Genomic DNA, 26,710 nt, shown 5'->3' with positions numbered 1-26,710 from the left:
GTTTGAAAATTTGGATGTTACAACAGGGGTCCTAGGGCAGCGCCCCGAAACCTAAACAAAATTTTATATGAGAAATGGATCAGACATATTTTCCAGCCAAAAACAGTTAGTTATGTTATGGTGATTTGGTAGTGGTTATTCCCTAAGTAACTACTATTAACCTCCGTTTTGTCCTATAACCACATACTTTAAACCACCAACTTCCAAGTATAAAATGGAAGATGGTCTTTGCATGCAAAGATTACCAAGTTTATCAACCGAAAATCATATTCTTCTCTCTGTATACAAATTGTCTTGAATAACACAAAACATAATCAATAAATGTTGTGTTTGTGAATCAGATTGGTCCTGAAATCTAATTTGATCTCTTGAATTATCCCATGAATCTGCATTCGTGTAACCCAAAAATAAGGGTCGAATTATAGATTTCGAAAAGTGATTTCCCAACATGATTCAAGAGATTATCCAAGTTATTGTTATTCTAAACCCTTAAATTAAATTATAACAGAAACTTGGAAGTTGTAACTTTTATATAGGTAGAAATGTTTTACAAAAATAATTGTAAACTTTTGAAATGTATAAAATGGCATGTAAGGAATGTTTGGCAAAAGTAACATATAGTTGGAAGATGTGTTTTTATTTGTGTAGAAGTTTTTAGAAAAAATAGTCGTAAGATTTTCAAAATTGTAAAATTACATAAAAGATAAAGAACGTGTTTGACAAAACTAGCTAGTAGTTGAAAGTTGTAGTTTTTTGTTGTGCAAAATTGTTCGGACAAAAGTTGTTATTAACTTTTAAAGATGTAAAATTACATAAAAACTACAAGCTAAAAGCTCCGAAAAACTACTTGAAGTAACTTTTGGATTTTAAGATTTTGTTAAATTAAAGATAAAACTACAAGCTAAATGCTCCAAACATTTTTTTTCGAGCTTATTTTTAAAAGCTAAAAGCTACCAAAAGTTTCTCAAACGATGTGTCAAACACCCGCTAAAAGATCTCAAAAGTTACTTAAAGTAGCTTTTGAATTATGAGTTATCTATTTAAAATAAAAGTTTTAAGCTCAAACCCCTGAACAAAGTTTTTCCTTTATTTCGAGTTTTTTCTTAAAAACTAAAAGCTAATATGGGAAAATTGCTAGAGCTTATTGGAGGATTGTTAAGCTGGAATTTATTTAGATTCATTTATTTTTCAATTTAAAGTACTATGTACTAACATTGATTTTATCGAAGAAGCAACTAAATAATCACCTATTGTAATCCTTCGTAACAATATCACTTAAAACTCCTTTAATTTATAAAGGATCCTTTAATCAACTATGAGTAAATACAAACAAGTATAAGGCTTGCACTTGATAAACTCTACTAAAAATATCATTAGGTCAAACAACATAGGTATATTGTTTTCTCGTATGGCCCTACAAGGTCAAGTAGACTCGCACAGTCATTTGTGCTCTTAGATAGAAATATCTCAACACCTTATTGTTTGACTTTGTATGGCTATTGACCCATCAATATAGGTATAACACACTTTTACGGACTTACAAACCTTCATATCATCCCTAATGCACAGGGGATATCATACGAGAGATAGCCTTGCATATTGGAATTGAGTTAGCATATGGAAAAACTTGAAAACTCTCGAAGGTTTTGATGACATTTCATCTCTAAATCTCTTTATATTTAGGAAATCAATTTTAATTATTTGTTTTGATTGGGATCAATCTTATTCTTAATCATAATAAACAATGTCATATCACTTACACATCATCATTTAATCAATTAAACCTCAATTTCATCACTTTCATCAAAGATTTTCATCATTTTCATTATAAACCTTGAAATCAAAACAAAAGAGAGAGTATTTACCTCAAGACATTCAAATATGGATTAAATAACAACAAAGAATGCCCAAATTCGAATTTCCTTTGTGATTTTCCACTAAGCTCATAAGGTTTCTCTATTACTCTTTCCTTCATCTCAAAAATGGAATAAGAGTTCTAAAATCCTATTGAGTGATTTCCCATAATCTTGTACATTATATCTTCACAATTAAGCCCCTAATACTTATCTAATCAAAGTAATGTCTTTTAAGTTTAAATCTTTTATTTAATTTCCATTTCTATTTGAATCGGTAATTATCAAAGTTTACCAAATTATACTCTTTATTATTAATAAAGTTATGTGCAAAAAATATCAGTGTACATTAATCTTTCAACATTCCTTAATTTTCACATAGGGAAAGTTCCTTGATGATTCTCATTAATGTTTACTCATTAAAACAAGTTTTCAATTAAATGTCAAATGAACCCCTAAATGGAAGTTTTAATACCTTAAAGGTTAAAATGTATCAACCCGAAATCGTGGATGTTACAAATGTCTTCATCGGCCCCATCAAAAATAATCAAGGTAGAAGGCATACAATATTCCAAAGTTATTTACACATTAAATATATTTATAAACATCAAATCCCATGAATAATCAAGGAAGAAGATCGTGTTTAAATTATGTAATCACTGAGGAATCATTCCTCTTGTAGGTCAAAGTGCACCATTATTATTCTAAACTACCACACAACCATCGTCTTGCCAAAAAGGTCACTCAAAGATTGGGGTTTTTGAAGAAAGAAGAACAAAGAATAAGAAACAATCTTTACTCAATGGAAATAACATGTTGTTTATTAAAGCTAACATGAGGGGACTGATTTAGCAACCTTAATGATTACAACTTTTGGAAATAGTGGTGACGTCAAGGTGTGTAAGAGAGAGAGAGAGAATACGAAAAGAAGAGATAATTAAAATACTTTGCATGTGCATATCACGTGTGGGGAGACTTTAACAACAAAAGGGTAACAATGTTTGATGTGGGGACGCAACTCAAAACATATGCAAACCTTAAGGAGGCTAAAGGTTAAGCATTAAAGATATAAACGCAATTCACAATTTATGGTAAACCTCATGGATTAGTTATATAATTAACTCTAACTTAAATTATAAAATACTGATCGATTTATTTGGGACAATGACAATAGGCATAAATATTTGATGATATAGTTTTAAACATCTCATCAATAAAGTTGTTTTTAATAAACTTGATGAAAATTATGTAATTAATGTGATCATGGAAATATAACTCACTAAATTTTGGTGAATTTTGGGACAAGAATCTAAGAACTTTTTTCGAGTGAAAATTTTCAATGTGATTATGAAATAATGTAACTAATGTGATTCATTTAGGACAAGAACCTAAGAACTTTTTTCCCACTTAAATAGATTACTTCGTTGTTTTTATCTTGCTCTGGGTTTAAAAATTAATTTGCACAAAAGCAAAGTTTATGATGTTGGTGTTAATAACTTGGGAATTGATAGATTTGCTAGCATTTTGAAATGCAAGCCTACCTCTTTTCCTTTCATTTATCTCGGCCTACCAGTGGGGGCCAATATGAAACTTGTGAAGCCTTAGACTATGGTGGTTGACAAATTTAAGGATAGGCTTTCAAAGTGGAAAGCAAAGTCTTTATCTTTTGGAGGTTGTCTCACTCTTGTAAAGTTCGTTCTTAATAGTCACCCTCTTTACTATTCTCCTTGTTCCCGACTCCTAGAAAGGCTTAGAAGGATGTTCTTATGGGGGTGGTGACGATGTTAAAAAAAATTGGGTTGCTTGGAATGTGGTTAATGTACATTAATCTTTCAACCTTCCTTAATTTTCACAAAGGGAAAGTTCCTTAATAATTCTCATTAACGTTTACTCATTAAAACACATTTTCAATTAAATATCATTTAAACCCCTAAATGGAATTTTTAACACCTTAAAGCTTAAAATGTATAACCCTAAATCGCGGACGTTACAAATGTCTTGATCGGCCCATCAAAAATAATCAAGGTAGAAGGCATACAATATTCCAAAGTTATAATAACAAAAAGATATTATTATTATTATTATTATTTTGTGTGTGTTTCTTCTTCACGAGTGCCTTAGACATCGTATATGTATACATTTTATGGTGTTTGATTAAAAAATTTTACAATATGCGCATATGCACATTTACGTGCACATGTATACAATCCAAAAAAAAAACTTTTTTTTTTTTTGAATTTTTTAAGATTCCTTTAAACACTAGCATATGTAAATGCTTGTGGTGCTTTTTTTGAGATAATATTAGAAGAAAAGTTTTAAGGTTCTCACTCATATTTGAGTTCTCATTTAAACTTGACATATGTATCTACACACCATAAAGTCGGTTCAACTATCTCTACTTAATAATCACTGCTATATGTTCCGATCAAGTGAACCACCACAATCCTAAGTCCGCACATAACATCAACACACAACCTCTAAATATATTATGATCACGCAATAATAAACTCAAGGAACGACTCGACTCTCACCCTTAAATGCTTATGTGATCGCTCCCACCTTGGGTTCCACTAACCTTTAGAGTTTAGAGTAGTGCATTCCTAACACTTTGTTAACTTATTGTCTTCTATAGTTAACCTAGATCATATCTGACGACTTAACCCAATATATCTTCAATACATCTTGAGAAGATGTAATATTATATGGTTGTCAGGATTTCTCACTCTATATCACATCTTACTTGTAAACTCATAGACAAAAACCTCATACTAGTGATACTCGTCTTCTATAAAAACCCCTTGACACTTTAGTAGCAACCTCCATCACTCGCAAATAATCATCTTATGGTTGTAACCATCGCCCTTTCATACTCTAGATTCGCTAACCCACATTAAATACAATTCAACAACTCATATGGACATATCTAACCCGTCCACAAATATTATGTACAATACTCGATCATCAACCTCAAATAATAGTCAAAAGTCATATCCGCATAAGCTTACAATCATCATATACTTGTTCTTCAATACATCACATTATCAAGTACCCCATTTCCCAATCACGGTGTTTTGGGTTTGGCCATTTAACCTTATTCAAAGAGTATCTGATCATTGTTCGAAATTGAAGAATTTTATGGAAATGTAGATAATAAATATTCAAAAAATTGCAAAAAAAAAAAATCAAATTTTACAAAATTGAGAAGTGAAAAGTCATTGTATGAGAATATTGACCAATTTTACATTATAGTTGTAGCATTGCATAATGTAAAAAAAAGTGCTATCACAATCTACCATGAGTCATCCAACATAATGTCACAATCAGCTCTGATTAACATAATATATTGGATATTTATTAGTACATTTTTATATTTATAAAACATTGCTTTTTTCAAATATTTTTCAATGGCTAAACCTCCTTAGTCAACTTATTCTTATAAACAGAAATATTATTTTCAGTAGTGTAGTTTCATATCATATTTGAAGACATTATTTATTGACAAGATTCAAAAATAACAAAAATTTCTCATTGGCTATGCTCAAAATGTCATTTTAAATGTAAAACAACTTTACAGATTTATAATTCTTAAGATAATTTAAAATAAAATATGTTGTGATTTTAAAATATTTTAATAATAACAATAAGAGTAATCCAAAGTTTTGACCCCTATGATATACAGTTTTTTTTTTGTGAGGTTTGGTCTAAGACTCGGATGATTGCTTTTAAAAAAAAAAGGTGAGTAGTGAGATTTAGATCAAAATCAATATAAAACCTTACAATAAGAGCCAAAACCTGCAGTGTGTCTGCATTTGTGAGGTGAATGAAATCTAATTCCAGTGTATGCTGGTTTTCATCAACAGCCTCACAACCATCAAAGCAATCTTCATTATCGTTGTCTTCATGACAGCAACTACAAATTACTCTTGGAAACCAACTCTTTTGGGCTCAATTTTGAACTCCCGTGAGATGTTTTTTTGCCATTTTTGGTTACCATATAAGATGGATTGGAAGAGGCGAATCTTTCTCTTTGCTCTTCACTTCATTTCATTGTTATTTGAAACAAAGTTGCTCACAATCACACATTTGATAGCTCAATCAATACTATCTAAACAAACTTTACCTTTTTCACCGTTTCCAAATACTAAATTTTCATTAAGAATTTTAGACATATTTGTACTCACATTTTTCTCTCCTGTTTTGAGTTTTGTATCCGTTGAATTTTGCAGCTCATATTCTGCTCAAAAGGTTATCTTATAATATTTCAGATTCAGGTGACGGATGAATGTGTAAATACTGTAGAAACAAGATACAACTGGCAACACGTAGTGGTTTTTCAACAGATGTAACAGAAGCTACGAATCTCACATTTTATCCAAAATCGTACATATTGAAAATGAAGAGCATGCCCCATGCTTCATCACTAAAATAATACAATAACAAAACTACATGAATGATGTAAAATGTTTTTATATATAACAAAGAATATACGACCTTAATAATTGTCTATCTATTTTACATCTTTATAGAATAAAATATCTTTTTTTTTTCAGTTTTGTTTGATTAATAATCAGTCTAAATCATAAGCAATTTTAGTTTTTTGCTTTATATCTTTCAACTTTTTTGTTATGGAGTAAGTCAATTACCATTTTAAATATTTCACTAATAATCAAACTCTCGTCAAATTTTATTTAAAATCAATGTTTTCAAATGTCATATTTGGCATCCTACAAAAGTAGTAGTCTTTAGAGGTAACAATATTGTAAAGCAAGTGTAAATGGAGAGAGAATAGCATATGTAAATCAATTGTTGAGGCCAAAGCCAAATAAATGTAAGATTACATAAATATGTATTCAACATCAACAGTTGGTAGTAAGTAAGCTCTGTACAAAAGACCAGAAGAGCTTCCTATTTCTCAGGGAAAAAAAAAACAAAAACCCTTCTTTTAATCTCTGCCTCCAAATAATAATTCTTGCATTACATAGGGGGAAAAAAAGAACTACAATAAAATCCTCTATTGGGGACATAAATGTTACAAAAAAAAAAAAAAGCTTACTTTGTGTAGCAAGCAAGCAGCACAACAAAAATAGAGAAGCAATTAGATGATGATGATGAGAGAGAGACAGACCTCATGAAATCTCCAAGCCTATTTACACAAACTCATGGCTCATAACTTTAAGTCATATCCAATTGTTTGTAGTTTGTAACTATATCAACTTCACAAGCCACTTGTTAAGTTTACCTTACTTACCCCAACCCATTTCAGCTTTACTTTTTACCATCAAGATTCTACAACAAAGAAAAGAGACTGATGTTTTAAAATTGGTTGGCGGATGAAGGGTATTTTTGACATTTGGTTAACATAAATGAAGATGTGTACCTGAAGTTGCTAATGCTAAGAATCTGTGAAAGCGTTGTAGTCTTGTGTGGGCAATGGCATGACGAGAAGTTGATGGGACGTTTTTTCTTTTTCTTCTTTCACGGAAGAAGAAATCTTCTGTATCGAGGACATAGGAGATCTGCCAGCACTCAACTGATTAGAAATCAGATAAACTTCATCAAATAATTATTTTACTCTAAAACTCATTCGCATTTAATGTTTGAAACCAAAATCTGGCTAACGGACACGAATTACTTAAGGGAGAATCCTGGATTAGCAGAGGAAAATAATTACTGTCAACTAACGGGGCAAATTGTGCCATATAGGAACACACTTTGCTATTTTTACCAAAATAGGAACATACTCTATTTTTTACCCAAAATAGCAATGTTCAACTATGGTGTAAACATTTGGTTTCGGTTTGATTTTTGGCTGGAAATGTTAACTTATTAAGATGGTGTCCGAAGCAAATAATAATTTAAAAATAAAATGTTATATATAAAAATTAATATTAAACTGCATATGGAAACCATGTTAATGGAACAAAAAGAAAATGCCATGTCAGCAACTTTTTAAAAGTAAAAAAAAAAAAAAAAAAAAAGTTTAAACGATAACCGATCAAACAAGCTATAAATTGCCTAAGTTGGTAGAAAAACGCAAGCAGGTTGCTATGGTGGGTAAAAAATAAAGTATGTTGCCTAATTTGGTAAAATACATGGCTATTTGACGCAATATATGTCCGAACTAATAACATGAAAAATCAAGATTTAAAAAAAAAAAAAAAATCATATGATTCACAACAAATCACATACTACAGTCCAATTCCTGAAAATAGTAAATCAAATCGCATTAGAAAATAAAGAATTTGCCTGACTTGCAGTTTTAATGGCAAATCACCATATATTTATGAGCTGAATCATACTGAACCTGAAGAATTCCATAAAATCTATTCATGATTTGCTACCTTACTTTTTTGTGAAGGTATATTTAAAGTTCATTAATCCAAACTTATTAGAAGCCACAAAAATAGAAAGGTATTTCTGTTTTGATGGTTTTATTTAAGCTGTAACAAATGAAACTAACATAAATGTGGGAAGCCGGAACAATTTGGTAGAATCTTAAATACCTTGTCGTTTTCCTTGGTTAATTATGTTATTATTGAACAACAAATATATAACATGTAGCCAAATTTTGCTTTATTAAATGCAAAACCTAAGAGTTCATACGTGTGATACACATATTCCCATAATTACTCGGTACTCACACAGGCCACGTGGGTTCACCTATTGATGTTCACTTCTATTTCACACTATTTTAGTATTCTACAATTTTTATTTATATCACTTAGAATGTCCCAACTAGGTTGAGAGAACATTTATAGTAGTTGTGATTGTATCTAAACTATCTTACAAGAATTTGCAATGAATTAATGTATTTTTCTTTGTTAAAGTCCAAAATTGTTATCTTATGAGTATTTGATTGACAATTTATATCATCATTGCCACATTAAAACTTTTACGTAATTTTGACGCCACAAGTTAATATTTTTTAGATAATACTTTCTTTGTTTCTTAATTATTTGGGATCACCGTATGATTTAGCTTTTAAAATATCGATATTCATAGGATATGATGGTTCATTCTTTAGTTCTATTAATATCAAAAGATAAAATGGCATTAGCATGAAAGTAGATTAAGATTAAGGACTTAAAAGCAAGAGATTGAAGTACGAAAACGAAAAAAAGGAATGCAATCTTATTCTCCTATTGAAACTTACGGTGGTTGGAATCAAACTATTAGTAGCAATTTTGACCAATTTACGTAAAAAAAAAAAAAAAAAAAGGTCATTCTAGATTATGTATCATCTCCAATGGGTCAAACGGATAAAAGAAGATGCTTACCCAAAAATGCAACTAGTCAAATGTCACTCAAAATGTATTCAAATGATTACAAACCTCCTAAATTGTTTTATTATAAACAAAGCTTATTACTATTATTCTAATAGTATAGTTTTTGTAATCACATTAGATAAATAACTAATTATAAAATTCCAAAAATTAGAAAAGAAAGTGTCGATGGTCCAACGAAGACAATGAACCACCACTTGTGATATAGCACCACATTCACATGGCTTTAAAAGGAGAATCTAATCAACACTTATCCATCATAAGATTGATCCGGATGTGTCTTTAGATGGAAATTTGAGGCATTCTCCTTATTAGGTGAAGATTAGCACAAAAAATAGACTAGCCTACTAAATCTTCTACAAATTTAGAGCTAAAGCATTGATAGTGAGTTATCAAAAGCAACCTTACTACTATTCCCCTTTCCTTTCATAGTGTAAACGTATATTCGATTTTTCAATGATCATAAAGAAGATGTGGCAAACAACTCCACACCACGAGGCAAGGGAAAATGAGAGGCTAAGCTTCAAGGTTACTTTTGGGGACAAATGATAATGAAGCATATGTTGTACGTATTTAGTTCTCCTTTTCCGAAATAAATTTGAATGATAATCAAGAACAATACCATAGACGCCAAATTACTTTGAGCTTAATTAACTTATGAGTTGACTCGTCTTTTGTTTGTGTTTCCGGTATCTAAAATACTTTTTAGGGCAATATACATAAAATGATAAAAGTCACTATATTTTTGTCATTTTTGAAGTTTAACCACTATTAATCAAAACTTTCCATAAACACAACCCAAGATCGACGATTTTTTCTATGTCAACCACTAAGACCTTCTTTAGTAAGTTAAAGTGGTTAAAATAGAAAGAAAAATCAAAATTAATTGGCTTTAGTGGAAAGAGTTGTCAAAGTTGAGTGGTCAAAACATCCCAATAAAGCCACCCAACCTTGACAAAACTTTCTAGGTCGATCATTTGACCGCCTATATAGCATGTTAAAGTGGTCACAATAGAAAATGTTGTCAAACTTGGGTGGCCTTATCGAAAAGTTTGATTTAAAATTGTTAAGCCGCAAAATGACCAAAATATAATGGCTTTTATGCATATTGCCCGTTGGTTTATTGATCATTTCACTAATGTTGTAAAGTTTCCAACTAGGAACTAAGTGGCGTACTAATTGGCACCTAAGCGCTTAATCCCCACTTAGGAAATTAGTGAAGTTGTAGGAGCCGTTGAACTCTAAGACCTCATATAGAAACATTTTGAGGAAGAACTCGAGACCGATAGTGGAGAGAAAGTGGATGAAGTTGAATATGAATAAGATGAAGTCCATATCATGGAAGAATATGGACAAGGCCACTTTAATAATGGTTTATAGAATTTGTAGTTTCCAAAGGGAAGAAGAGTTTTTTTCTTTCTTCTTCATTCTCGCTCTAATTTGCGTATTCTATACTTTTGCTAGATATTTGTGTTTTTATCCACCAGCATGAATGAGAAGCACTTGCATTTGGCAAGTATCTTCCGAAATTGGAAATGTAGCATGAAGAAACTTTCTATTAGAAAGGCATTTTTTCCTTCATAGACTAAGAGAACCATTAGTAAGTAGGTACCTCGCTAGTGTCAAACTATTCAATGAGGACCTTTCAACCGTTCAACGACAAAAGTTTCTAGGGCAACCTACTATTTGAACATGTTGAAAACTTATTATGGTGATAAAGACTTGAAGCGGTTGTTCTAACACTTGAACATATTTTATTTTGAGCTTGTTATTTACTTTTTCTGATAAGATATTGGTCATATTCGACTTCCCTAAAACTAATTGCTTTACAACTTAGGTAATCCAACTAGCCCCCATTGAACGCCTAGACTGACTAGTTGCTAGTCTACGAAGTAGCGATTTTTGCAACATTGTATTTCACTAATAGTATATATTTTGTTTTTGGTCATGATTAAAATCACAACTATACACAAGTTGCTATAGCATAGAAAGACTGACTTACATATCTTCTCGATAGCACAAAACAAGAGAGAAATCCTCATTTTCATATTATTTCAAGCAGTCATCTTAAAGTTTTCCGGTTCATTGCTTAAAGTAACTTACTACTTCTTGTAGTTAAGTAATCAATTCAAGACTAATCTCTTGATAACATGTCATTCCTTGTAGAGACAAACCTTATCGTTGCTAAAAAGGTGAAATATTTATTCTATAGAATTCCACTCTTGACATGGGATTTGACACGCAATCAAACTATGACAATAATCAAGTCAAAAGGCATTATTATGATCTTTCTAGACAAGAGGTTTTGAAGCAACAATGAAAGGAAATATGGTTTTTAGATCGCCAAAGATCTAATTTTCAAATTATCCCAAAAGAAAAACAGGGTTTAAGAACAAGGCAACAATGGAACTAGATAGAAATTGTTCATTTCACCACCGAAAGAGCAGTGGCTTTATTAGATCATATAATATTTTTGGAACCACACTAGAGAAAAATTCTCGTTTTTGTGTCCAGAATAAGTATCATTTATTTGAGGTGTTCAAGATGGGATTGGTGACACATTCTCAACTCTGCAACAACAAATAGATAGAAGACGTTTTTATAGAGGTGCACATGTGCAGTTTAATCATATGCAAAATAAATCGCATACGACAATAACAAGGAAGATAATAATTACCTTTGATGAGCTGCAAGACATCTTATACTCCAAACCATTCACCACATGTACGCCTTCCATGGCAGCTGACATAGCAGAAGATTCATCCATGCCTGAGAATTGCCGTTTATTTCTGCACGTAATTAGGAAACAAATTAAATATTAACATAAATATATACTCATTTACTCAATGTCATAAGAGATATTAATATTTATTAGTTATTACCTCTGCAACATAATACCAGATTCCTTTTTTCCAGGCACAACAGAAAGAAAATCATTGTGAAGATAAGCTGAAAAATTAGGATCCACAGAAACCGCAACCACTTCAGTCTTTTCATTCCCAACATCCATCAGCTGAATGGTTAAACAAGATGGGCCAGATGACTGCAAAAACATAAGGAAAAAAATAAATAAATCAGAGTTCTTATAGATATGCCAAAAAAATGGGGGAAATGCAAACTTACACATTGAAATCTGTATATGTTCTCCTCATGAAGGAGGACATGTGCATTTTCAAAGTATACAGAATCAAGAAATTTCTCAGGCTTCCGAGCTCTTTCATACTCGTATAACTGAAGAAGTTTCATGTCCACTTCATCACCTGCAACATTTTGAAGCTGAATCCAAAAAGGACCAATTAGAAACTTAGTGTGATAGCAATGATTAATATGTGTAAGACAAAAAGTGGGTGCATGCCTGTTTAACAAGCTTGTAAATTAGCTTCCCCAATGTAAATAACACATAAGATTGATTTCCAATAATCGCCCGGCAATCATCTTCAAATTTTGCATTGTCAGATGTTCCATCGAGCAGACTGTATAGAGCACTCATGAATCTGAAAAGTAGAATTATAGACTAGTGAGGATATATCCTTGTCACGAGATTAAGGGTATTGTACACAATGGAATGGAATCACAAAGGAATGGAATGAGCAACATAATGGAATGGGTTACGGGTAAGGTAATCAAATGGATCATTACATATTTACATTCCATTATTATAATGCTCCATTCCATTCCCTCTTCAATTACAGCATATCAAACACAACCTAAGATGAAGAACTGAATTACCTGGAGTACAAATCAGGTGAGGGTGTGTCCTTAGTAGCTCTCCACTTTGTTTCAGCAGATATCGAATTAAGTTTAGCTGACAATAATCTATCATATAAAACCTGAAAACATAAAACACAGAAAACAAATCACTTGACAGATTCAGAAGGTCAAAGGCAAGGATAAAATGGTAAATAAGAAAACTGTATCTGTATGCTTACTTGATGGAGCCTGAAAAGTACATAAAAGTTCTCATTTCCATAAAAGACATTATAATCTTTTTTCCCACCATTATGCAATGGAGAAGCCACACGTTTTGCCAATGGTTTTGCAGTGACCAAATAATGTTCTGAAGATTGCAATGATGAAGTCCCGTTTTCATCCTCTATCCCTTCAGCCTCTCCTTCACTTTCTGCTTTCCCATCAACATCATCATGATCTCCATCTTCTTCATTCTCTTCCCTTGAACATTCATCAGCAGCAGACTCACTACCTGACACATCACCACCTTCCGGAACATTCTCACTGTCCTCATCATATACAGCAAAGTCAGCATCATCAAACTCACCATTCGGTGATAACTCTCCCTCTTCTTTCTCAAATTTAGAAGGTTCATCATATTTCAGAACATTGGGTGCTTTAGTAAAACTTCCATTTGCCACTGCTTCATCGATGTTTGACTTTGTTTGACCATCTTCATGAACGTTATTTGGTTTTGAAAGAGTTGGATCGCGTCCTTGGATATCTTTTTCACCAACATTCTTCACCTCTTTCTCTACTCTCAGTCCATCTTCTTTGGTCAAAGCAACTCCATTGACCAAGGTGTTCTTACTTGAATCTACTCTTTTTGGCGAAATTACATCATCGCCATTGGAAGTTTGTTTTCCTTGCTTGATGTTAAGGTTACCTGTGCCACTATCAGCACCTGGACTCCCATCGCTCTCGCCAGCTGTACCTTCATTTTTGGCAGATGTCTCAACATCTTCAACATTGTCAGGGCGAGAAGGAACACCAAGCATTGGCTCCAAGAATGTGGTCCAAAGTTTCAATACTTTGTTTAATTGTTCCTTGGTTGTGCAAATCTCTTCGCATGAATATTTAATAAGTTTAAATAAATCTTCATGAATATCCTTGTCATTAAACTCAAACTCAAGATTCGGGACAATAGAGTGTCGATTTCCAGCTGCAATACTAAGAAGGACATCATCGTCTTTCTGGCTCTTTTCCTTTATTTCTTTAATCTCAGCCACTAAGCCTGGTCATCAAGAAAATAAAAAGGCTTTTAGTTTGTAATATGAAAAAGGGTAAATTGCATTTTTGGTCCCTAAGTATTAGCTGAATTTTGCAGTTTTGGTCCTAGTTTGAGATTCTTGTACTGCCCTTTGTCCCTGTTTCAAGTCAAATGACCATTTTTGGTCCAAGTTCAGCTGATTTTTGCAATTTTTGTCCGAAAAATAGTCATTTACTTGGAACAGGGACCAAAAACGTTACAGAAACCTTACATTAGAACCATTAAATGCAAGTGAAAGTTTTTACGACCAATTCTTTTTAAATTTCTCTATTTGAAAAGAAGCAACAGTAATGAAGATTGACTTACATTTGGGGTTCAAATTCTTTGAATCTTGTTGCTTGAAATAGAAGCTGCGGTGGTCAAGTGATTTGTAATGGTTCTTTGAATAAATGTCAGCCCAAACTTTGTTAAAATCTGAACGACACTTTGTCCACTCCTCTTGTTTCTGTTTCATGCGAATCAATACAACAGGCAATGCAACAGGAAGGTTTTTACGCAGTGTGTCCATCACATCAAGACCATGATCACCATACAGACGTTCAATGCATCGTAAATTCAGAACTACAAGTATCATAATAAAAAGAAATAACAAATAATACGAGAATTAAGACCAAAATACAAACCAAAATGCATGTTGCTTATATATAATATGTCAAATAATCACCTGTGAAGTGGTCTTCCATACGGATGGGTGCATCTGAACCAATCGAACGGTCGTTAATTCCATTAAGCAATTCTTCAGCACGTTTAATAGTTGAACTCACAGACTCCAACAACATGTCCAGCTCAAACCTATAAGCATCATTGAAAACAAGTTACTTCATCATTTGATGTGTATATATATTTGTTTCTATTTGTTTTAGGGAAAATATTGTATTGTATTTGTACCTATCGTCTTCGCATCTAAACAGGCTTTCTTCATATTGGTTTCTACGCATATGTTTAAATGAGTAATCCTCACTACCAGAAGTCACAGACACCCATAGATCATTCAGTACTTGAGTACCAAGCTCTGATCTTTGGCTTACTGATGGAATCGGATACTATAAAACACAAAATACCAAATATAAACTGTCAAACCATGAAAAGGAAAAAAGAAAAATATTTATCAGACTTACATCATCAGGAAGAAGTCTGTAGCTAGGAGTACAACGCTGACAATTAGAAAGGTCAAGCTCTTGAATAGACTTCCCCCAATACTTCTCTTTGTACCTGTCTTTTTCTTTATTAGCATCAATGTCACGCCTATGTTCCCTTTCTTTCTCATCTGTCCTTGTTGACTTAGAAACATTCCATAAAGCTTCTGTTAAATTACAAGGCAAACAAGAATAGAGCTCAGAGACATGATTTAACAACCTAACAGCATGTGAAATGATAACAGAATTTCACACCAGTGCACCATCAATTAACTTTTGGGCAAATTGTGGGAAATAGCAATGTACTTTACTATTGCTACAAATATTAGCAATGTACTTTATTTTTATCCATAAATAGCAATGTATTTACATTTCATTACAGATACTAGCAATATATAACTTGAAATTTATAAAATGTTAACAAGTTTCATGCTGCATGTTGCTAATATTGACATGGTATGGAATTGTATTTAGCTACATTGCTAGTATGTGTATAATAATGTAAGCACTTTGCTATTAGGGGTAAAATTTAAAGTACATTTTACAAGTTTCAGGTTACATGGGGTTATTATCGGAAAAGAATGTATGTATGTTTCTATTATAGGTAAAATATGTAAGCAAAGTGCTATTATGGAAGAAAAAAAATGAAGTACAATATCTATATTGGTAAAAAAGAGTAAAGTATGTTGCTATTTCCTGCAATTTTCCCTTAAACTTGTGTGTTAAAAAATGTGTATACAAACAGAACAAAAACAAGTAGTCACACATACTTTTGTCCATAACACCAGCAAGGAACTCATCTGCAAACAAAATACATTAGTAACAATACAAAAGGAGTTCTCAAAAGAGTAAAACAAAAAATATGTAATCTAAAAGCCACCTATGTTTTCACAACGTTCCAAAAATGCACCAAATCCTTCCATAAGATCTGTATGCTTCCCAAGTAAATCAGAAACCTGATAAAGAAAATTCAAAGACATCAAATTTAACAGCATACACTGTCTGATTCAAAGAACAAAACAAAAAAAGGCTTCTTCTGAAGCATTGTATTTTTTTCAAGTAATGCCAAAAAAAGACAACTGGGTATAAAATATATACCAAGCTCTGTAATTCCTTCCTGGTAATTATTTCTGTACTGTATATATGAAGGCATTTCAAGAATGCTTGATAATCGTCTGGATTGCGTAATCTACTCTTCACATTCTCACAGAAAGTAAATTCTTGGCTATACATACCTATAATTAACAAATACCAAACTGTTAAAAAACTTTGAAAAAGAAAAAAAAAAAAAAAAAAAAAAAAAAAAAAAAAAAAAAAAAAAAAACTGAATCAATATGAAAAAAGCATCTACTACTCACTTTTGAGGGCATCTTTATCATCATATGGAGCTGAACCTGAATGTACTCCAAAATCTTCCACTTTACGTGCAGATTTTCGTTTGATGTCCCTATCCCTGTTGTTATCAAGATCAGGATCATCACTATTTCTCCTCTCCCTGTTGTCCTTCTTCCTCTGCTCCTTGTGAAGTTTCATCATTGATTTATCATCCATGTCAGGACAATCAACACTCGTGTCCCTTTCAGCATGTGGACCATTGACCCTATCTCTCCTCCCTCGTTGCTAATCAATAATAACAAAATCAACCCCTTTGAAAAGAAAGAAAAGATATATATGAAAATGTTAAAAAGTTACTACCTTATCCATCTGTGCCAGTCTGAGTGGGACCCCACCTGAGCTCCGTTCATATGCATGCCGCCCTAACGAAGCTTGATGTGCAGATGCAGCAGCAGAAGCATCCGGTAAAAATCTTGTGAATTCATCAAGAAGATCCGGATGATCATCAAAAAGTGAGGCTACCTGCATAAATTACAAACTGTCACCAAAGGGTAGGATGATTTTATTTAAAAAAGTAAAAATAGAAAAGTTTACCTCATGATAGACTTCGTTGATACCCTTGTGCTCTTTTCTATACATGTTCAAGATGTCCAAAAATGATTTGTAAACATGATCATCATTTTGAAAACGTTTCTGCACACAAAGGGTAGGATAGTCATATTCAAAAACTCAAAATATGGCAACGCTGATGATGATCTGTCTACCTTTATTTTGTTTACAAAGCTTATAGCTTCTTCAAACTCCACGGTTCTCTTTGGTGGCACCTCATCCTCCTCAATAACAGTAATTTCATAACCCTTGGGCAAGAAGGTGTTAAATCCAAAAATTAAATTATTGTGACCTCTAAATAATTCTTTCACCCTTGCTATGACACCAGTAGTATCAATTCTGCATCAGAGAAATAATTCTCAATTAGGCCGAGTCAATGTTGTAGAATGATATACTTTCAATAGAAAATTACGTACCTTTGAGCTTTAAAATCTTTCATCACATCAAGAAACATGTCATATTTCTCTCTCTGATCTTGAAACATGTCTTTGACCTCCTTTAAATAAGTCAATGCATCATTGGTTGTGAGTTTCTGTGCACTGCTAGCACCTCCCCCACCTCCACCCCCAGCACCTCCTCCTCCTCCTCCTCCTCCTACACTAGCACCTGCCCCTTCACTTCCTCCTCCTCCCGGGACTTGTGGTTGGCCATATCTTCAATATAAAAAGAAAAGTGTAAAAAATAAAATTTTAAATTTGTGATTAACAGTATGATAAATAACAAAGATAAATTTAAATGGCATGTGCAAACAGTTCTAAGATCATCTAATAAATCTTGTGTAATTTCCCACAGTTTGTTTCATGTCATGTGATGTAACACCCTGTGGAACTTTTTGGTTTTAATTCCACTCACTTAAAAAGATTTCATTTCATGCACCCATTGAAAGAGTCAACTGAAGAATAAATAGTACTAAATTTATTGATATTTTCAATTGACTTTTTCCTTTTTCTCATTTTGGTGTTCTGATAGCCACATTTCTGCCACAACGATATCATACCACCAAACCCTAAAAGGCTAGAAACAAAAATCTACACGGTCTGACAGAGTTGAGAATTAGAGACTTCGCCCATAAATTAAATTAAAAACAAAAAAAAAAGGAGAAATGAAGAACACAGCCTAATAAAAAGGTCAATAGTAGATGCGATTTTAAACACCAATTCATTTAAATCGTACAATTCCTTTTTCAAAAAAGCATGTTACATCGACTAAATCCAGCAGTTTCAAAACTAAACCCTATAAAAGTTTAAGCAAATCCTACGTCACAAACAATTATGAAAAAAAAAAATTGCTTGAGACAGACACACAAAAAAAAAAGATTATCCTTACATCAAATCACCGCAACACATAAAAAGGACTCGTAATCAGAGCATGAATGAGCACCAAAACCACAAAATTAAAGCAATTTGAAAACAAGAACTTACGATTCCCCTCGGGAAGAACCAAATGGCCTCTTAAATTGAGAGCTACCATATCCATCATCTCGTAATCGTTTCATCCCTGCAGATAATGACCGCATAACAAGCTTTGTTAAGGATAAACGTAAATCAGAGACAAATTGCAGTAAATCTACTTGATAAATTATGAATGAGAGAAAAAGGCAAACCTGTGAAGTAACCCTCAGGGAAAAAATTGGGGCAGATCTAAGCACCCAACAAAATGAAACAACTTCAATCACCTTTGGATCGAAGTTTTGAAAACAATGATTACTTGTTTGTAGCAAAACCAAACGAGGTTGGAGAAGAGGAAATAAGCGGTGAAACAGAAAAGAGGTGAAGAAATTTTTGTATTGTGCGGAGTAATAGATAATCTAAATTCCGTGACACTATTTATATTAAAGTAAAATCGGAAATGCAGGGAGATTGTCTTAAAAAAAACTTTGGGAGGGCAACACTTGGGCTTTCTTTGTATTCCAAAACCAAATAAACACTTTGCTTCCTACACTTGGGCTTTACCAGTTCATTCATTTCTCAAATAACTGGATCATTCTTTGATTTCAAAGTAAGTTTTACTTTTTTAGGGTAAGAAAATAATAACTAAACAACCCATAAATGTGTGCTTTCCTCAAATAACCCATTTTTTAATATTTATTACAGATAATTACTTATTTTGTGAATTTTTTTTAATGCTTTAGTGATAAGCTCTACTGCAAAAAGTAAGTTTCAACAAAAAATTCACTGATTTTATTTTCACAAAAAAGTAAATTTTTTTTTGGATACTTTAGATATAAATGTTAAAAATATTACCATTTTGTGAGGGACCTATCTTTTGGTATTTTTTCCTAATTGATCAGTACTTTAGGTTTTTGTTGAAGCAAAATAGAGAAACAAATTTAACAAAATTGGTTAAGAACCCATTTTAGACACTCAAAAATAGGTAAACACAGAATTTTGAAGAATGTGGCTTCCAATATATATATATATATATATATATATATATATATATATATATATATATATATATTAGTACAACTTAATAAAAAACTTATTAGATTCATCTATTGCGAAATTGAAAGTGAAAAAATGAGATCTTCTATATCTTATACATGAGGAACAATAGAACAACTCGGAGCCAGTTACGACTATTTTACAACCATTTTACCTATATTCGTAGGTCTCCCATAGGAAATTGATGGCTAGTTTGGTAAATGCCTTAGTTTTTTGCTAAATTATGGAAAATTATTATTATTATTATTATTATTTATTTATTTATTTTTTTTTATTTTTTTTGTGTTTTTCTCTTAACAAAAAGTCTAAAACCCTAAATGAATTTACAAAAAGTAAGTGTTTCTAAGTTCCTATTTGGAACTTTGTAATGAGAGCTATGGTTAATTTTATCTTAAAATGCCACCAAAATGCTTTAATACAACTAGAGAATTTGATTTTATTTCTAGATTTGATCTCTGTATGATTAATAGGTTGTTAATGTTAACATTATAAATTTATTGGGATGTATGCCTTTTGAAATAACCATTAATACCCTAATCACCTCATTGAGAAATGTGCTATTTGTATGATTCCTACAAAATATATTATTTGTCTAGTTCACTGCAAAAATAATTATTCACAACAAAACTAAAAAAAAATCCAATATTACAAAATTTAACGTATCACACATCGTTCTTTGTATTGTGAAATTGTTCATATGTTTACGGAAATCATATTTTTTACTTAGAAAACATTTCTTTGTAGTAGGCTTCAAGACCATTTTCACATTAAAAAACTTCATATTGCAAAAATGAAGTCTTAAGTTTTGAGAGGGAATTTATAAAAGAAAACGGTGTCAGAAAAAGAAAAATAAAAACCGTCTAAAATATGGGGACCAATTTCACAACAAATAATGTATTTTTAATGACCCAACCATAACATGTGTGAAATTTTGTTCAAATTTTGCTAATTTTAGTAAGAGTAAATTGCACAAAAGTCACTATATTTTTATAAGAAATCGATTTCGACATTACGTTGTTTTTTGTTATAATTTAGTCACTAAGTTTTTAAATTTTGCAATGTTGACCACTTAGTCATCAAGTTTTTAATTTTTGCAATGTTGACCACTAAGTTTTTTGTTACAATTTAGTCATCAAGTGATCGATCAACCTAGTTACTCGCTGACATGACGTGACATGATGACATGGCAGTCTTTAGTGAGGTGGCATGCTGAAATGCACTATTTGAAAACGTGGTGTTGACGTGGACACGATGATATGTCAAAATTGAAAAAGAATGGCATAAAAACATTAAGTTTTCACATTTTTTCAATTTTGACACCACGTTTTCATTATTTTTTCAATTTTGACACCAGGTTTTCATTTTTTTTCAAATTTGACATTCTGTTTATTTGTTGCAAATCAAAGATCATTTTTTCCGATTCCGTTCAATGTTATTATTCTCCATTTGAAACCGTATAAATATTTTTTTTACATTTGAAACCGTATAAATACATTTTTTACATCTAACAATCATTTTTTTTGTATAAATACAATTTTTTATATTTTTAAATCGTAATATTACGTATAAATATGTATTATTTATATTATAACCTTTATTCTCATTAAAATACACAATTTCGAACTAAAATATGTATTTTTACGTATAATTATGTAATTTTATTGTAAAAATATGGTTTAAAGTAAAATAAATACATGAAAATATGGTTTAAATGTAATAAAAATATGTATTTATACATAAAATATCTTTGCAACATCTTTTATGCAAATTTATTTCATTAATTTATACATATTATAAACATACATATGTGTATCGACGTGTTTGTTGGTTATGAGATGGTGTAATATGATTAAAAAAAAGAATTAAAAAGATAAAATAAACATAAATTCTTAGATGCATAAAATTATGAATGAGATTAAACTCTAAGAGCATTGGGTATGGGCAACAAGATGCAACATCAAGTTGTGCCACCTCACATGCCACATAAGCAAATGGTGTTACAACACCAACTAAGGAAATGGGCAACAAGATGCAACACCAACTTTTTTGAAAATAAATATGTTTTATTTTTGATTTTTTTTTCGAATTTGGTTTTTTTTTCCTTTTTTGTAAAGGGTCAAATCCCAAAGTATACATTTTCCCCGTTTCAATAAGTTGTAACGGGCACGAGAAGTGCCATAACGAGCTAAAACGAGAAGGGGGCGGTGTTCCCCCCGTCATAACGTCGTTGTCGACGTCCACGTCAGCCTCCACGAAAACGAGATGCACCCATACCGAGTGCTCTAAGATGAAATGACCTTTTATGATTTGTTGATGTACTTCCATAATTATTTTAATTTAGATACTATAACTGATAATTAAAAAATAATACATATATTCATGTGACATGACATAGTTTAAAGTATAATTTTACATTAGAATTATGTATTTATATGTAAAATTACATATTTTACATTAAACTTACCTATTTAATGAAAATATGGTTATAATATACACAATGCATATTTATAGTATAACATTACACTTTAAATATGAAAAACTTGTATTTATATGTGACACCCCCAATTTTCTCGGCCAGTAAAGACCGATTTTATTTATGCATTTTTAAAATAAAATCAGAGTAATCTTTCGAAAGATGTTGTAACACCGGATTATTGGTATGTATTTTAATTATGAATTTTATGTATTTCCTCTGGGACTCGACGAGTTGGTGGCCCAACTCGTCGAGTAGAGACGGGATCCGCGGACAGTTTAAGTGACCTACTCAACGAGTCGGAAGACTGACTCGGCGAGTAGGTGTTGTTTGGGTGAAACCCTAAATTTGAGGGTTTGCACCCTATTTAAACGTCTCATTGCAGCCTCCATCGTCCCTTATGCTCCCAGAACACCTCATATCGAAACCCTAGCCGCTTTGAGTGATCTAAGGCCATTTTTGGTACTTTTGGGTGGTTTGTGAAGCTTGGGAGGAAGGAAGAAGCTTGGGAATTCGAGTTGGGGCTTGTAGATCCAGAGATCTTACTCCATCTTCAGCTCAATCAAGGTAAATGCCTCCTGTTTTGGTCTTCCATTCAGTTGTTCATCTTTAGGCCTTAGATTTTGGGTGCATTTAGGGCTTTCTAAGCCATTTTCGGATTTGTGAGGTGATTCATGGGGTTCTACTTTTAGATCTGAGTCATTGGAGGGGTCTCATGGCATAAAGGTGCCAACTCTATGGCCATGAGAGCCCCATGCACATTGTAGAGCACCTTTTATGGATTTTTGAGCCAAAGACCCCATGCATGTGCACCAAGTTTGGAACTTTACGTATAAAATGGACATTAGGAGGCCAGATCTATGGTTTTGGCATGTTATGACCCATTTAAATCGACTGTATAGTAAGGGTCAAGAAGGGACTCGACGAGTTGTTCTTGGAACTCAGCGAGTCGGTGTGTAGTGACCACTAAATCCCTTCTGTGGTTGGACTAGTTGTTCGGGAAGGAAGTCCCGTAAATGTTCAGACTCGTAAAGGGTCCTGGGAATCATGGGACTCGACGAGTGTATGAACAGACTCGGCGAGTCCGAGGCAATCTCATAACCCTTGAGGATGAACTCGGCGAGTTGTTCATACAACTCGGCGAGTCTCAGGCTGGACATATTCATAGGATGAAGGTGAACTCGAAGAGTTGTTCATACAACTCGGCGAGTCGGATGAAGACAGTCCTGATGGTTTGAATGAAGGAGAACTCGACGAGTTCTCGCAAGGCTCGACGAGTAGTGACGGGGTTGGATCGGGTTATTGGAGCATGGACTCGACGAGTTGGTAGACCAACTCGGCGAGTCAGGTCAACTGGGCATTGACTTTGACCGATGTTGACTTGCTTGGTTTTGGTATTGACCCTAGTTGGGTTGTATGTTCGGTTTGATGACTTGAAGGTTGTCGTGTAGGGATTTAGGAGACGAGGAGGGCCGACCCTCGTGCTGAGGACAGTTCAAGCACTACACGACATCGAGGTGAGTTACCTTCTAGTAGGGGTGGGCCTACGGCCACAATGTCGGCCCATCAGTAGGAGTTGTTAGATGATTGTCTTTGTGATAATTATCTATGTTTGCTACTACCTGTTATGTTTATGTTCTAGCATGATATGTTATATGTGATAGTGGTAGAAGGAGGGGAATGGTCCCCGTAACCGGTTGAGATAAACCGGAAGGGGTAGGTCGGACACCCCGGTATGTCTGACAGGGGTAGGTTAGGCAACCCGGTATGCCTAGCAGGGGTAGGTTGAGCACCCCGGTATGCTCAGCAGGGTAGGTCGGGCACCCAGATATGCCTGGCATGGGGTAGGTCGGGCACCCCGGTATGCCTGACAGTATGTGTTATGTAGGGTATGTGGTATGATGGGGGAACTCACTAAGCTTTGTGCTTACGATTTACACTTTTGGTTTCAGGTACCTCTTCAGCGAAGGGGAAGGAGCCGGCGCGGTAGCGGCACATCACACACACACACTGGATTCCGCACTATGAATCTCCTGGAGATTGTACTTTGATTTTCATTACTTTTGGTGATTTGGTTTTGAGATACGATACTATGGTTTTGTAGATTGATGTAACAATGGCGATGTTTTGGTTAACTATTTTATAAACTACTTAAATAAAATGAAATTTTTGGCCTTGAAAATTGGGATGTTACAAGTTGGTATCAGAGCCTTGGTTTGAGGGATTCGGGCACGCTCTCGAGTGTGTCTGGACTCAAACTAAGGACTTGGTATAGAAATTTTCAAAAGTAAAATCTATATATATATATATATATATATATATATATATATATATATATATATATATATAAAGGAATTTGAAAAGAGAAAAAGGAACTTTGAAAAAGAACAAGATGTGTGATGTGCGCGACCGGCCGAGCTCAAGTAAGTTTCCCCCAAGATACTCATACATGTTATGTTACAATATGATATGATTATGAGAATTGCATGCTAGATTAGGGCTAGAGGATCTAGGAAGGATGCCTTATATGCCTACTGTATATGTATGAGAAATGCATGCTAGATTAGGGCTAAGGATCTAGGAAGATGCCTGATATGCCTGCTATATGTGCTTTTGAACGGCGAGTCCGAGGCAATCTCACAACCCTTGAGGATGAACTCGGCGAGTTGCTCATACAACTCGGCGAGTCTCAGGCTGGATATATTCATAGGATGAAGGTGAACTCGAAGAGTTGTTCATACAACTCGGCGAGTCGGATGAAGACAGTCCTGATGGTTTGAATGAAGGAGAACTCGACGAGTTCTCGCAAGGCTCGACGAGTAGTGACGGGGTTGGATCGGGTTATTGGAGCATGGACTCGACGAGTTGGTAGACCAACTCGGCGAGTCAGGTCAACTGGGCATTGACTTTGACCGATGTTGACTTGCCTGGTTTTGGTATTGACCCTGGTTGGGTTGTATGTTCGGTTTGATGACTTGAAGGTTGTCGTGTAGGGATTTAGGAGACGAGGAGGGCCGGCCCTCGCGCTGAGGACATTTTAGACACTACACGACATCGAGGTGAGTTACCTTCTAGTAGGGGTGGGTCTACGGCCACAATGCCGGCCCATCAATAGGAGTTGTTAGATGATTGTCTTTGTGATAATTATATATGTTTGCTACTACCTGTTATGTTTATGTGCTAGCATGATATGTTATATGTGATAATGGTAGTAGGAGGGGAATGGTCCCCGTAACCGGTTGAGATAAACCGGAAGGGGTAGGTCGGACACCCCGGTATGTCTGACAGGGGTAGGTTAGGCACCCCGGTATGCCTAGCAGGGGTAGGTTGAGCACCCCGGTATACTCAGCAGGGTAGGTCGGGCACCCAGATATGCCTGACATGGGGTAAGTTGGGCACCCCGGTATGCCCGACAGTATGTGTTACGTAGGGTATGTGGTATGATGGGGGAACTCACTAAGCTTTGTGCTTACGATTTATAATTTTGGTTTCACCTACCTCTTCAGCGAATGGGAAGGAGCCGGCGCGGTAGCGGCACATCACACACACACACTGGATTCCGCACTATGAGACTCCTGGAGATTGTACTCTAATTTTCATTACTTTTGGTGATTTGGTTTTGAGATACGATACTATGGTTTTGTGGATTGATGTAACAATGGCGATGTTTTGGTTAACTATTTTATAAACTACTTAATTAAAATGAAATTTTTGGCCTTGAAAATTGGGATGTTACAGATGTTTCGGAATTTGTCCCCAAAACAAAATATGATAAAAATTTTATCAAAGCATTTCTTAAAGAAATGTATTTTCATTATATAACAAAACCTCGAGATGTCATGTTCCCATACAGACTAAAAGCATAAACTGTACATTATAAGCTTTACAACAGATATTTATATCTACTGGCCTATAATCCAAAGTCCCTCGTCATCATCCAATTATGCTCTCGTTCCACTACCTGTAATATAAAAAGTTGAGTGGGTCAGGCTTGGGAGTCTGGTGAGCATATAGGGTTTTCAACCCACAATAAATAAATTTATTAATTTTCATTAATCAACAATAAATTTATTAATTTCATCAACCAACAATAACCCTGATTATACGTTCCCGCTATCCTTACTCTACGTCCCTAAACACCTATCATAAGGGACCTAGCCTAAGGATCATCATCGGGGTAACAACACTGCTTAAGGAATACTTCTGCAGTTTCTTAAGGTTCCACCCTAAGAATCCTCACAACGACACGATCTATACTCTCAGATCTAAAATCAACCTTTTTACCTAATCCATACTCACGGATCAATAACTGTGCCCATTCCATACTCTCGGGCTAGGGACAATTAACTATGTCTTAATCCATACTCCCGGATTAATAATAAATAACTATTGTCTTAATCCATATCCCGGATTAATAACAAAAAATTATGTCTTAATCCATACTCCCGGATTAATAACAAATAACTATGTCTTAATCCATACTCCCAGATTAATAACAAATAACTATTTCTTAATCCACACTCCCGGATTAATAACAAATAACCATGTCTTAATCCATACTCTCGAAAAACATCTACA

At 33.6% G+C, this 26,710-nt stretch overlaps 1 protein-coding gene across 1 annotated transcript; it reads right to left on the bottom strand.

The window, feature by feature from the left end:
* Positions 1-6,630: 6,630 nt before the first annotated feature.
* Positions 6,631-18,999, bottom strand: LOC145160519 (paired amphipathic helix protein Sin3-like 2). Its single transcript, XM_079079752.1, has 22 exons — positions 18,819-18,999; positions 18,637-18,712; positions 17,632-17,868; positions 17,371-17,554; positions 17,201-17,299; positions 16,967-17,128; positions 16,630-16,891; positions 16,370-16,506; positions 16,152-16,227; positions 16,042-16,071; positions 15,254-15,438; positions 15,024-15,178; positions 14,800-14,927; positions 14,442-14,696; positions 13,066-14,099; positions 12,866-12,966; positions 12,492-12,630; positions 12,260-12,412; positions 12,019-12,179; positions 11,814-11,925; positions 7,231-7,369; positions 6,631-7,139 (listed from the first exon to the last, which is right to left on the bottom strand). Exons 2-22 carry the CDS (start codon positions 18,708-18,710, stop codon positions 7,132-7,134), a joined length of 3,831 nt encoding a protein of 1,276 aa, XP_078935878.1. The 5' UTR covers positions 18,711-18,712; positions 18,819-18,999; the 3' UTR covers positions 6,631-7,131.
* Positions 19,000-26,710: the final 7,711 nt, after the last annotated feature.

Source organism: Lactuca virosa, chromosome 2 (genome assembly GCF_052849685.1).
Source record: "Lactuca virosa cultivar CGN04683 chromosome 2, Lactuca_virosa_CGN04683_v6, whole genome shotgun sequence".
Classification (NCBI taxonomy): Eukaryota; Viridiplantae; Streptophyta; class Magnoliopsida; order Asterales; family Asteraceae; genus Lactuca; species Lactuca virosa.
Note: the sequence above shows the minus strand (reverse complement) of the source record. Positions and strands in the feature narration are given on the sequence as shown.

Coding starts and splice junctions, on each gene's coding strand:
- LOC145160519 (XM_079079752.1), bottom strand. CDS start 18,710: ATGAAACGATTACGAGATGATGGATATGGTAGCTCTCAATTTAAGAGG. Junction 17,129..17,200: donor TCAACGAAGTCTATCATGAG/GTAAACTTTTCT, acceptor TAATTTATGCAG/GTAGCCTCACTTTTTGATGA. Junction 16,892..16,966: donor GACTGGCACAGATGGATAAG/GTAGTAACTTTT, acceptor ATTATTGATTAG/CAACGAGGGAGGAGAGATAG.